General features: G+C 39.5%; 3 protein-coding genes across 3 annotated transcripts; 2 read left to right on the plus strand and 1 right to left on the minus strand.

Moving 5' to 3' along the window:
* Nucleotides 1-260: 260 nt before the first annotated feature.
* On the plus strand, nt 261-2,653 carry LOC111794596 (acid phosphatase 1-like). The gene is made up of 3 exons (XM_023676648.1): nt 261-1,006; nt 1,998-2,207; nt 2,289-2,653. Exons 1-3 carry the CDS (start codon nt 594-596, stop codon nt 2,464-2,466), a joined length of 801 nt encoding a protein of 266 aa, XP_023532416.1. The 5' UTR covers nt 261-593; the 3' UTR covers nt 2,467-2,653.
* A 624-nt stretch (nt 2,654-3,277) lies between these two features.
* LOC111794582 (putative kinase-like protein TMKL1) lies at nt 3,278-5,591 on the plus strand. Its single transcript, XM_023676630.1, has 2 exons — nt 3,278-3,896; nt 4,861-5,591. Exons 1-2 carry the CDS (start codon nt 3,413-3,415, stop codon nt 5,379-5,381), a joined length of 1,005 nt encoding a protein of 334 aa, XP_023532398.1. The 5' UTR covers nt 3,278-3,412; the 3' UTR covers nt 5,382-5,591.
* A 199-nt stretch (nt 5,592-5,790) lies between these two features.
* LOC111794583 (U-box domain-containing protein 35-like) lies at nt 5,791-13,398 on the minus strand. The gene is given in 10 exon segments (XM_023676631.1): nt 5,791-6,143; nt 6,748-7,497; nt 8,519-8,852; nt 8,854-8,945; nt 9,777-9,878; nt 10,053-10,384; nt 10,918-11,108; nt 12,025-12,146; nt 12,218-12,339; nt 13,209-13,398. Coding segments are annotated over 10 exon segments (2,418 nt in total). The 3' UTR covers nt 5,791-5,960.
* Nucleotides 13,399-13,860: the final 462 nt, after the last annotated feature.

Consider the following 13,860-nt stretch of genomic DNA (forward strand, 5'->3'; position numbering starts at 1 on the left):
TTCTTACCTTTGACAATTACTTGGATACTTTTAGTTTGGAGATAATTTATAAATTATTGATAGACGGTAATAAAAACTGTATATATATTTTTTGTATATTTAAAATTATTAATTTTACTATTTATTGAAAACAGATGGTTAATTGGAAATTAAGGTATTAATTTAGACAGGTTGACTTGGTATTTTAATATTATTGAAAGATTAATTGGATAAAATCAAAACGTAGGGCTGAAAAATGGCCTAAAACCCAAGTAAAAAGGAGACGAAGTTGGCTATATAATACAGATTCCAATCGCCATATCTGCATTCAGCCGAATTCATCGTCGTCTTCGCTTAATCCACGAGCCAGTTTCCCTTCCACCAACCCTCTCGCCCTCTCCATCAAACCAAACCACCACCAAGGAGAGGCAGAGAGGTTACCCATTCTCAACCCATTTTCTCCTTTTACTGTTTAATCCAAGAATCCCATTTCGTCTAATCAAACCAACAATCATCCTTCCCTTCATTTCACAGATCGGAGTTTCTGTTTATACATTTTGATTCTCATTTCAGAACTATATATTCCATAGATCCACACCCCTGTTCCTCTGAAGATGGATTTTCTTCGACATTTTGTTCTCGTTTGCGTGATTTCTGTAGCCTTCGCTCATGAAGCTTTCGATTCTCATCTCCTTCCTAGGCCACTTATTCTTGAATTTACTGATAAAGTGGAGAATCAGTTGAAGGAACTGGATGGAGAAATCAAGTTGAGGTGTGATAGTTGGAGATTTAATGTGGAGGCTAACAATCTGAATCCGTGGAGAACGATTCCCAAAGATTGTTCTGATTATGTGAAAGAGTACTTGACCGGTCGTGCCTATCAACTTGAAATGGAACTTGCATCGACGGAGGCTGAGATTTTTGCCCAGAGTGTGAAATTGGTTGGCGATGGAAAGGATGTCTGGGTTTTCGACATCGACGAGACCTTGCTTTCTAATCTTCCTTACTACGGAGACCATGGTTATGGGTAAGATTTTCTTGGTTCTGTTCAGATTTCTGTATGTTGCCTTCAATTTTTTACGATCACTATGGATTTTGAAGAGGTGCGTTCTTGACTTGTTTGGGTATCATGAGGCTTTTGGATTAGGGCCAACTGAACTTCTGTGTTCTTATTTGTTGTTCATAATATTGTAGTAGATAACCACATTACAGAATTTTGGGACGTAGCTGAATTTCTTTATTGAGTTTAGGTTTATGGATTTTAAATCATATGCTCTCTTAGCTTCTCGAACACAGTCAGGGATTATGATTTGCAAAAGTGGTTAGCAATCATAAACCGGTATGATATTATCTATTTTAAGCATAATTTTTCATGGTTTTGCTTTTGGGCATAATTTCTCAGTGGATTTGCTTTTGATTTCTCAAAAGGCTATTCCTAAACATATGACTCCTCTCCTAACAATCCTCAACAATTCTCAATAATCCTCTCCTCAAACAAACAATCCTCAACAATTCTCAATAATCCTCTCCTCAAACAAACAATCCTCAACAATTCTCAATAATCCTCTCCTCAAACAAAGTACATTATAGAGCTTCTCCTGAGGACTACGGAGCCCTCGAATAGCCTCCCCTTAATCGAAGTTCGACTCTTTCTCTAGAGCCCTTGAACAAAGTACACCGTAGAGCCTCTCATGTGGCCTATGGAGCCCTCGAACGGTCTCTAGAGCCCTTGTTCGACATATTCTATTGCCATGACTAAGTTAAAGAGCATGGCTTCTTTGTTCGACGTTTGAGGATTCTATGGATTCTATTTAGAAATCACAAACAATATGTATTCCTTACTTATAAACTCATGATAAACCCCTTTAGCCGATATAGGACTCCTCTCCCAACAGTCCTCAACAAACAAACGTAGCTTAGTTTATCTATATATCTAATATTTCATGAAATAAGATCTTGGTGCACTTTTGCATTTCAGAATTCATATGCAAAGTTGGGTTGTTTTGGCAATGTCACAGCTCGCAGGTTTTTAATGCTGATGAGTTTGATAACTGGGTCCTGAGGGCCACAGCACCTGCTATTCAGCCAAGTTTAAAACTCTATATAGAGCTTATGGATCTGGGATTCAAGATAGTTTTGCTTACTGGAAGGAGCGAACGCCAGAGGGAAGCTACAATACAGAATTTGATAAACGCAGGGTTCTATGACTGGGACAGGCTTATATTAAGGTCAGTGTATGCTAGTGTGTAATGTGTTAACCTGATCATGATCTATGGATTCATCCAAACGTCTTCTCATCCTGTCCACAGGAGAGATGAGGACCAAGGGAAGTCAGCAGTGCATTACAAATCTGACAAGCGGAGCGAGATGGAGATCGAAGGATTACGAATCATTGGAAACTCGGGTGACCAATGGAGTGATTTATTGGGGACTTCAGTATCGGTTCGTTCGTTCAAACTTCCAAATCCTATGTATTACATTTCATGAATATACATATTATATATATATATATAGGGAAGGGAGGGATCAAAGATCAAATCATCAATGTTATTAATTCAAAGAGGATTTACCTCTGAAAACCTTGTAAATATGTATTGGAGGTCGAATAGAACATACAGTTAAGATTCATCCATAGAAGCTTTTGTTATTTAATTGTGTTGATGATTGTTCATAACTCCTACTGTAAGTTCCAATACACATACATTTAATCAATTCACTAGATTCATACATTTAATCAATCCATAGAAGCTTTTCCATATCTTTGGATACAACGGTTTGCTTAATCTTTGTACATAAACCTTTGTGATGGTTTTGCACCGTGTTAGTAGTTCTCTTGCTTCCAGAAAAAAATGATAATGTAAAAAATAAAAAAATAATAGTAATAAAAAGAAAATTGGATAATGCAAATATGATATATGATGATTTAAAAAAACTTAAAAGAATTGAATAAATATTGTTGACCACTTTTTTTTTTTTTCTTTTAAGAGAACAACATTGATTAGAGAATTTGGTATTTAAGTTGAGACTATAATAATTATTAGGTGTCAATTCTTAATTTAAAATCTTAAAATACGAAGTCATGGAAGCCATTACTCCTAACTCCAACATTTATTATATTACTTCAAATTTCAAATGGGTCATTTTCAAAAACGGCAAAAATACTTCAAATTTGTGTATCTAACCACGGTTAAGAGACAGTTTTGACACATAATTAGAGAATTATGAAATTTGGTAATGGAATATACAAAAGTTGGGGTCCATGTTCTTGTTTGGAAGGATGTATTCCCCTAGCACACACGCTAAGTATCTCCCTCTCCTTCCCCCTTATGAACCCATACCCCCTTCAAACTCAACAAACTCTGTTTTCTCAAAGAAAAAGCCTCCATTTTTGTTCCATTCCCAATTCAATTTTGATTTTTTTCAACAAACCCACATGCTCAAATTAATCCTTATAGTCGCTTCCGCCACCATTTTTGTTCTTCTTCTAGTTTCCATCTTCTTTTTCCGCCATAAGCTCTCCAAAACAAACCACAGAAACGACATCGAAAACCCATCGCCGGACAACAACCAGAAAAAACAGGACACGGCGGCAGCGACCGTGGAGGAGCTAACGACGTTTGAAGGCGGCGAGGATTTGACGATCGACGAGATTCTAGAAGCTCCGGGAGAAGTGATCGGAAAATACCACTATGGAACTCTGTACAAGGCTTCCTTACAGAGTACCCAGAGAACTACACTACTCATGTTCCTCCGCCCTGCCGCCGTGGAATCTAGTGTAGACGACGTCGTTCGGTTTTTGGGTTCGATCCGGCACCGGAATTTGGTGCCGATGTTGGGATTTTACGCCGGCGGGAGAGGCGAAAGACTTCTGGTTCATCCGTTTTATGGCAGAGGGAATCTGTCAGAGTTCATTACAGGTAAGTTTGATTTTGATTTTCTGTTTGTTTCTCGAGAATGTGAAAAGGGAAAAGAATCTGAGGGGAAATTGAGTGAATATCGGGGCAATGTCGGTAACCCTTTTCGCTTTCGGTTGCTGTTGGTTTTCCATGGGCGAATCAGAGAAGACGACGATTCCGGTTCGGCCGGCGGGCACGTTTTTTATTTGTCTTTCCTACCATATATATATTTTTAAAAATATTAAATTTAAACCAAAATTTTAATAGGCATTTAAAAAAATTAGAGATTAAAATATAAAATGCAAAAAATATCTAAAATTTTATTAAATGTTGAAGGAAAATAATTTTTTTAATGCATTATTGAGGTTGAAAATAAGATAATAAAATTAAAAGAAAAATTAAAAATTCTGTCCACCTCATATATTGGCTATAGCATTGATATTTTTTCTTTAGATTTTTTTTCTGTTTTTATTTATTTATTTCTCTTTGTTAACATATTCAACTTTAATTCTCATTTTATCTATGTTTTTTTTATATTTATATTTAAAATATAAATTTTGTAAGTCATCTAAACATTTTACATTAGGTCGATAATAATTATTTTATTTATTTTATTATTTTCTGTATTTATTTATAAAAATATTTTAGAAATCCCTATAAATTTTCTAAACAATCATTTTTTATTTTAGGGGTCGATTTTGTCTAAAACTTTATTATACTTAAATTGGAGAATATATTCCTCTTCTTTATTTATTTATCTTTTTTAAAAATTAAATTAGGGAATATATTCCTTATTTTTGATATATATATAAAAGGAAATTAACCTTAAAAGACAATTTTTAAGATTTAATTTACTGAAAATATCGGAAGGTAAAATTTAAATAAAATAAACCGATTTTTAAAAATTATTAAATAAATATTTATTTTAAGAAGGGGCAAAGCTAAGGTACAACAGGAGTTATGATAATTTCTTGTGATTGAACAGTGGGAGAATCAGAATCAAAAAATTGGGAAATCATCTACAAAATCTCTCTCGGAATCGCAAAAGCCCTAGATCATCTCCACCATGGATTACCAAAATCAGTACCGCACGGAAATCTCAAGCCCAAGAACATTTTTCTCGATCCAAATTTCGAGCCGCACGTCTCCGATTTCGGCCTTCATCTCCTCCTCAACGCCGCCGCAACTCGAGAATTGCTCCAAGCTTCCTCCGCCTCGGGCTACAACGCGCCGGAACTGGTCAGGATGACTGACGCCGACGAACGGACCGACGTCTACAGCTACGGCAAGATCTTACTCGAGTTGCTCTCCGCCAAAGATACAATGAATCTAACTGCGGTTGCTTGTGGCGGAGACGGCGGCGATTGCAGTGTTTCGAAAGAGCGGAATCTCCAATGCCTTTTTCAGATCGGCGAGGCTTGTTGTTCTTCTTCGCCGATTCGGCGGCCGGATTTCAAGGAAGTTATTGAGAAGATTGAAGAAATCGGAAGGATTGAGATGGATTGATCGCGGCAAAGAGGGCTAACCATTACTGTGAGTTGATTTTTTAGGATGATATTTGAGTAATTGATCGATATATTATTTAAATTATTATTTTTTTCTTCAATCTACAGAATTTGGATATGGCTGATTTATTCCTTCCTTTTCTTTTTTCTTCCAAATTTCTGAAAAACATGCATTAATCCATAATTGTATATAAATTTTGGATCAAAATAAGAAAAATCTTCCAATTAATATGAATCAAAATTAAATTTAATTCATGGTGAGACTAGTACGTATATATATATAATTTTGTATTGTAAGACTATATGGAAGGAACTCAATTTTTTTAATGTTATATGAGAATGTTGGGATCCCATGAATTGGATGTAATCATATCCAAATTGAAAACAATTAGTCAAAATCAATGATTATTGTCTCTTATATATAATAGTTTAGAATTATTATTAAGTTTTGTGCAGGATCATATTCTTTTCTCTGCAAGTCAAGATTTCCTATAATGGCTATGGGGAAAGAAGTTGAATGTAAATAGTGGCTACTCATACAGCTTCACATGCTAACTCTGTTCAAACCTTCAAAATGGCATTAGTTTTTTCTGGAGTTCCACTCCATAATTGAAGACAGAAGACCGTGATTAGGTATTAAATTCTTATCTGGCAGTGGCAACTTCGTCGTCGGTGAAATATCGTTCTCTTGGAACCATTTCTCTATCGTTCGACGATCGTATGTGTATCCATCTGCCGTAACACAAGGGTCATTCATCACGTCCTGTTGGAAAATAACATAGTGTGTTCAAGAAAAATATATGGTTGGATACTAACAAGCAAAAAGTAACTTATGATCTGATATGCACTTGCACAAGCACATTGAGTTATAGGTATATTAAAAAATGAGATGTGAGATCTCACATCGGTTGGAGAGAAGAACAAAACATTCTTTATAAAGATGTGAAAACCTCTTTCTAGCAGACTCGTTTTAAAACCTTGAGCCAAAACCCAAAACCTAAATAGGACAATATTTATTAGCAGTGAGCTTGAGCTCTTACCTGAGAAGAACACCACCATAGTTCAAGTTCGACACATGGGGGCTATATAGAAACAAACTGTTAAACTTCCAAGAAGATTGACAATCAGACTAGGAATAAAGTCTCTTGACTTGGATGGATTTTTATTCCCAAACGAAATCTTATTGGAAGTGTCCATATCCAGTTCCTTGTGTTCTCTCGAGCAAGAACCAGTCTAAAGATGTTTAGTCCAGATTTAAAGAATCACCCAATCTTTTGGATGAGGCTATAATGTTATAATTAGTAGGCACTATCAAGAGACATGATTCAACTATGAACGGTTCAATATCATAAAACTAACCATCATACGAGAAGAATTGGACAGATGAAATGGTTAGGAATTGCAGGTGGGACTCTGGAGGCCGAATTGCGAGCCTCATCAGCAACCTTTCTGAGTCTCACTAACAAGGGAAGTACTTGATCCTTTAAGTTGGGCCTATCTTTGCGTTGTAGCTCTGCACACCAAAGTCCTAATCTCGCCAATTCATACGTCTCTTCAATAGGCCAATGCCCAGCCTTAATATCAAGAACCTTTATTGAAGAGCGGCTCTCAACGGCAGTTTCCACCACATGGGTTAATGCTACTGCTGGCTTTGCAGTTAGTAACTGCAAGATCACCATTCCAAAAGCATAAACATCAGACTTAGGTGAGATTAATCCAGTTCGTTGATACTCAGGATCTATATAACATAGAGTTCCAACTAGTCCACTATCCTTGAATGCAGTAGACATTAAAGGATCTGAATTAAGCATAGTAGATAGACCGACGTCGCCGATTTTGCTCACGAGGTTTCGGTCGAGTAAGATGTTTGCAGGCTTAAGATCACGGTGGATTATCGGTTTCGGCTTTGAGCTGTGTAGAAAGACAAGAGCTGAGGCTATTTCCCAAGCAATCCTATACCTCTCATACCATGGGATTGCAGGTGTGTTGCCTCTGCGGTACAACCTATCCTCTAGGCTACCGTTTTCCATGTACTCATAAACCAGGCAGTGCTTGTCCGGACACGCACCAAGGAGTAGTAGTAAATGGGGATGATGAATTTTGCTCAAGATTTCAAGCTGAAAAGGCAACAGAAGATATAAATATCAGTTCGGTAAGGATAATCATACAATAGAGCAGAACAAAAAATCAAGACAAGTTTCACGTATCGCTATTAGCCTCATGAACGTGTCTGCAAAGGAGAGGTTCCACACCCTTATAAGGAATGGTTCATCCCCTCTCCAATTGATATGGGATCTCACAATCCACCTCCCTTGTGGGTCCAGCGTCTCCTCGCTGGCACACTATCCAGTGTCTGGCTCTGAAATCATTTGTAACAGCCCAAACTCACTACTAATAGATATTGTCCGCTTTGGCCTATTACGTATCGTCGTCAGTCTCACAGTTATGAAACGCGTCTACAATGGAGAGAGTCTAGCCCTACTCCGACCAATGTCTTGCACTGTCCGGTGACCGACTTTGATACCATTTGTAACAGCCCAAGCCCACTGCTAGCAGATATTGTCCGCTTTGGCCTGTTACATATCATTGACAACCTCACAGTTCTAAAACGCGTCTACTAGGGAGAGGTTTCCACACCTTTATAAGGAATGCTTCGTTCCCCTCTCCAACCGATATGAGGATCTCACAATCCACCCTCTTGGGGGCCCAGCGTCCTCACTGGCACACCGGCCAGTGTCTGCTTCTGATACCATTTGTAACAACCCAATCTCATTGTTAACAAATATTGTCCGCTTTGGCTTATTACGTATCGCCGTCAACCTCACAGTTTTGAAATGCGTCTACTATGGAGAAGGTCTAGCCCTACTCCGACCAATGTCTCGCACCATCCGGTGACTGACTCTAATACCATTTGTAACCGTCCAAGCCTACCACTAGCAGACATTGTCTGCTTTGGCTCGTTACATATCATCATCATCCCCACGGTTTTAAAACACGTCTACTAGGGAGAGGTTTCCACACTCTTATAAGGAATGTTTCGTTCTCTTCTCGAAACGATATGGGATCTCACAATAACTAGAAGGCCTCATTTTTTTTATCAAGAACATAACGAAATCCGATTTAGAATAATTCACTCACCTCCCGAAGAAATTGGGTGTTCTTGTGATCATCTCTAGAGTGAAGAACCTTCACTGCTACAGTTGTATGATGCAAATTACACTTATAAACTGCTCCATGTGCTCCCATTCCAATCATAAGATCCTCAGAGAAAGATGATGCAGCAGATACAATATCATTCCATTCAAAATGTTGGTATTGCTGCAGATATCCATGAAGAGCACTCTCATGCTTTCCCTTCTCTTTGGCATCTTGAACAGCTTTCGTCTCTGCTTCCTTCCTATAGATACCCTCTCTTTCAGCACCTTCTCTTACAAATTTTGCTTCTCTTCTCAAAGCTTCAACATTTGCTCTTTTCCCTTGCAAATTCTTTAGCAGATACCTCTTTATTGTTCATCTCCTCAAGCTTCTTAGCTTCTTTTGATCGTTGTTTATTTAGATGCCTCACCTGATCAAAAGCAATAACACCCTGAATTTGCTATATGTAATAAGCAAATAAGAAGCCTAACAAGTATACAATCGGTAGTGTAACAGCCCAAACCCACTGCTAGTAGATATTGTCCAATTTGGCCCGTTACGTATAGTAGTCAGCCTCACGGTTTAAAAACGCGTCTGTTAGGGAGAGGTTTCCACACTCTTATAAAGGGTGCTTTTTTCCCCTCTCCAACCAATGTGGGATCTCACAATTCACCATCCTTGGGGGTCAGCGTTCTTGCTGACATACCGTTCGGTGTCTGGCTCTGATACCATTTGTAACCACCCAAGCCGACAACTAACAACTGTCAGCCACACGGTTTTAAAATGCGTCTGTTACGGAGAGGTTTCCACACCCTTATAAAGGGTGCTTTGTTTCCCTCTCCAACCAACGTGGGATCTCACAATCCACCCTCCTTGAGAGCCCAGCGTCCTCGCTAGCACACCACCCGGTGTCTGACTCTAATACCATTTGTATCCAAGCCCATTGCTAGCAGATATTGTCCGCTTTGACCCGTTACGTATTTGTAAAAACCCAAGTCCACTGCTAACAGATATGGTCCGTTTTGACCCGTTACATATTTGAAAAGCCCAAGCCCACTGCTAACAGATATTGTCTGCTTTGGTCTGTTACGTACTGCCATCAACCTCACGGTTTTTAAACGCTTTTGTTAGGGAGAGGCTTCCACGCTCTTATAAAGGATGCTTCGTTCGATTGCTAAGAACAACTATCTCTCTAACCATGAGAAGGAAACCACTAGAGAGAGTACCATTAACTATAAATCATAACAAACATAACATCTACCTTCAAAGTGGCATTGGCCGTCTCTTGTTCAGCAATTGCGTACATTTCTCTTGCATGTCTTAGTTCAATTCTCAACTTTTCAAGCTCAAAGTTGACATCCGCCTGCCAATGCAAGTGAACAACTTAAACATACAAACACATCATTCTAACATCAAATAAATGAATGTCATAATGTGAACATCAAAGTCGTGGGTCGTCAAACTATCAATCTCAATAATTGATCCGACCGTACCGAACTCGAACATTATTCTCCAAACGACACCTTCGATAGATTACCTGACTTTCACATGAAACATAATCATTGAATGTGCCTGATGATGAAGCTTCATCAGGAACCCATGACTTGTAATCTGTTGGCAAGCTTTTACAACTAGAGGCTCGACTCAATGTTTGTGCACAATATGAAACATTGGGAGAGGATCGAAGGCGATCCACCGGCTCCTCAATATCAACGGAATGGCATCGAGAATGGTTGGCTACAATGGGGCTAGTTTTCGTAGTAAGAAGAGACTGATTGATGGTCGAAAGAGCTAGAAACCGTTGTAATGGTCGAGAAGGGGAAGGAGAAGGAAAATGAGAGTAGGATGTAATTAAGCTCAAACTGCTATCTGCATCAAGAAAACAGAACGAAGTGTATGAAAGTAATGCACATCTATACATAAAAGAGCATATCTGGAGAGGCCCAGAGTACACGAAAGTAATGCCTGTCTAGAAGGTTTGGTGTAAATGAAAATGATATATATGGAATCATGTGTGTGAAAGTAATGCACATCCCGAAGAAAAGAAAAGAAGTGGAAGCCAAAACACTATGTTTTAGGTTCCACTGTAATCATGTTAGCCTAAATCATGATTGCATATCCTGACCTCAACCGGGAGCCACCACATACTAGTTAAAGACAGGGACATACAAGGCAAGCGGTTTGGGGTTTTTGTTGAATGTTCAAAGTCAATATAGATTCCGCGTAAGTTTTCAACTGCTTTTAGTATGCATGTAGTAATGACCTTAGTTAGTCAAAGTTCAAAAAGTCGGGTCATTACGAAAATCACAAAATTTAACCAGATCCGAGAAATGTAGTTAGATATATAACGTAAAGACAACGAACCATGTCTCTAGTTGAATGCTTAACTAATTAATGGCTACCTGTAAGCGAGCTAGAAGAATAGCTTGAGTAGCTATGTGCAGAACTTGCTTCACTCGAATCATCTTTAATGCTCACGCTTGTCTCCATATCAGGTGGCCGTATTGAGGCTAATTTTCCTTTTGAAATGGCATAGACCGTACAATATCTAGGTGCATGAGCTGATATTCTTGAGGACAGACCGTTTAGTTTCCTACAGAAGAATGTCATCCAGACACAAGTGGGTTAACAACATAGAAAGAGAAAATAAACACCGTCCAACTCCACCGCTAGCACATATTGTCTTCCTTGGGCTTTCCCTTTCAGGCTTTCCCTCAAGGTTTTTAAAACATGTCTGCTAGAGAGAAGTTTTCATACCCTTATCAAAAATGCTTTGTTCTCCTCCCCAACCGATGTAGGATCTCACAATCCACCCCCTTTCAGGGTCCAGCGTTCTCGTTGGCATTCGTTCCCTTCTCCAATCGATGTGGGACCCCTAAGTCCACTCCCTTCGGGGCCCAGCGTTCTTGCTGGCACACCGCCTCGTGTCCACCCCCTTTAGGGCTCAGTCTCCTCACTGACACATCACCCAGTGTCTGGCTCTGATACCATTTGTAAGGGTCCAAGCTCACCGCTAGCAAATATTGTCCTCTTTGGGCTTTTTCCCTTTCGAGTTTTCACTCAAGGTTTTTAAAACGCGTTTGCTAGTGAGAGGTTTCTAGACCCTTATAAAGAATGGTTCTCCTCCCAACCGATGTGGGATCTCACAATCCACCCTCCTTCTAGTTCCCTTCTCCAATTGATGTGGAACCCCTACAATCCACCGCTTTGGGGTCAACGTCCTTGTTGGCACACCGCCTCGTGTCCACCCATCTTCGAGGCTTAGCTTCCTCGCTAGCACATCGCCCAGTGTCTGGCTCTGATACTATTTGTAACAGCCCAAATCCACCGCTAACAGATATTGTCCTTTTTGGGATTTCCCTTTCAGACTTCCCCTCAAAATTTTTAAAACACGTCTGCTAGAGAGGGGTTTCCAACCCTTATAAAAATGCTTCATTCTCCTCCCCAACCGACGTGGGATCTCACATTTCAAATAATTCAATAAGAACAGACTAAAAGGTATTAAATACCTCGAGAAAAATCCATGTGATGAAACCCCTATAACGAGCTTGCTTATTGAACACCTTGTAACCTCTTCTATTATTGCATTTGCAACATCATCTGCTTCAAGAGTCACAACATCATGCTGTACCTACAATTCGAAAGAACACTTAAGTTCATTCTTTTTTGCTACCCATAATTCAAATTAGAGTAAGGCTGGACCTTTCTCTGAGCAAACATCTTCTTATATGGAACAAGCTTTTCACTTGTCTGCCACCCCATTTCTTTCCTATAAGCCGCAGCAACATCTTCACGAACTTGTGAAACTGGAATTGAGTTTCCCACTGCATAAACATTGGCATAAACTTGAATATCATCACCAGCCCAATAGAGTTGAGTCCAATAATTATATGAGCCCCTTGTCTATATATTTTAAGAATAAATCTAGTCTGCACTATCTAACCTTTGTTAGGAATCACGAACCTCGACAATGGTATGATATTGTCCACTTTGAGCATTAGCTCTCATGGCTTTACTTTTAGTTTTCCTAAAAGGTCTCATACCAACGGAGATGCATTCCTTACTTATAAACCCATGATCATCCCCTTAATTAGCCCGTATCTGACTCCCTCCCAACAATCCTCAACGGCCTTTGCTATAAATATCCTTCTACCCCATTAAAATTTTCATCTCAAGCAATTCCAAACAAAGCAAAGTACAGTAGTTCCTACAGAGTGTCTTATAATATCTTCTTGATTGGTCTTAATAAAAAGTGTGAGTGTTTCCCACAAAAGAGTTGTGTTCAACAATCTGGTATCAGAACCATGCCTAAACTTAGCTATATCAATAGAATCCTCCAGCATCAAACAAAGAAGTTGTGAGCCTCGAATACGTAGTCATAATGACTCAAGTGTCAAGCAAAGGGTATATTTTGTTTAAGGGCTCCAGAGAATGAGGCATCAGGGGTAGTTCCATAGTGTACTTTGTTCGAGGGGAGTATTGCTGAGGATTGAAGGGAGGATTACGGGTATATAAGTGAGAGGCATTGTCTCTATTGGTATGAGGCCTTTTGGGCCTTTTGGAGAAACCAAAAGTAAAGCCACGAGAGCTTGTGCTCAAACTGGACAATATCATACTAACGTGGAGGTATGTCGTTACTAACATATTAGATAATAGCATCGTAAGAAACATGAACAGAATGTATATGGCTTACTTGGAGTTGGCACACTAGTAATCCTTGGGATGATGTGTATCAACTTGAAACTAATGATGCCCTTGTGTCGAAAATTTTCCAAGGACCACCTAATTATATGTTTACTGTTTTTGTTCCCACTGATAGCAACTGCTACAACTGGAGAAGAGGAAGGCAGCAACATAAGATCTTTATAGGCTTCCTCTTCCATCCCCTCTGTTGGATTTCGATAATCGGCCAGGGAAATCACCGAGAGGATATTGTCGATAGGAGGTTGTTGGAAGAAAGATAAAATGCCTAAAATAAGAGAGAGAAGGACTGAAAGTTTGACTGCTCTTCAAAATCCGGTTGTGAAATCTTCTAAACAGATTTCCAGACTCCCTAATAGGTCTTCCATCTTCCGGTACCTGGCCGAGAGGTTGACCGGTTGCTCGGTGTCCCTGGCGGCATGTCCTCCAGACTCCACGTCTTGTTCGGCCGCCTCTTCTTCGAGTTGGCGCGCCGCCAGTCCAGGTGGTTCACCTCTTCCTAATAGGTCTTCCATCTTCCGGTACCTGGCCGAGAAGTTGACTGGTTGCTCGGTGTCCCTGGCGGCATGTCCTCCAGACTCCACGTCTTGTTCGGCCGCCTCTTCTTCGAGTTGGCGCGCCGCCAGTCCAGGTGGTTCACCTCT

The sequence above is a fragment of the Cucurbita pepo genome, chromosome LG05 (genome assembly GCF_002806865.2).
Source record: "Cucurbita pepo subsp. pepo cultivar mu-cu-16 chromosome LG05, ASM280686v2, whole genome shotgun sequence".
Taxonomy (NCBI): domain Eukaryota; kingdom Viridiplantae; phylum Streptophyta; class Magnoliopsida; order Cucurbitales; family Cucurbitaceae; genus Cucurbita; species Cucurbita pepo.

Excerpts from the sequence above, each read along its gene's own strand:
- LOC111794596 (XM_023676648.1), top strand. The coding sequence starts at position 594 with ATGGATTTTCTTCGACATTTTGTTCTCGTTTGCGTGATTTCTGTAGCC. Across the intron at positions 1,007-1,997 it reads TACGGAGACCATGGTTATGG|CTCGCAGGTTTTTAATGCTG; the intron begins GTAAGATTTTCT and ends GCAATGTCACAG. Across the intron at positions 2,208-2,288 it reads TGGGACAGGCTTATATTAAG|GAGAGATGAGGACCAAGGGA; the intron begins GTCAGTGTATGC and ends TCCTGTCCACAG.
- LOC111794582 (XM_023676630.1), top strand. The coding sequence starts at position 3,413 with ATGCTCAAATTAATCCTTATAGTCGCTTCCGCCACCATTTTTGTTCTT. Across the intron at positions 3,897-4,860 it reads TCTGTCAGAGTTCATTACAG|TGGGAGAATCAGAATCAAAA; the intron begins GTAAGTTTGATT and ends GTGATTGAACAG.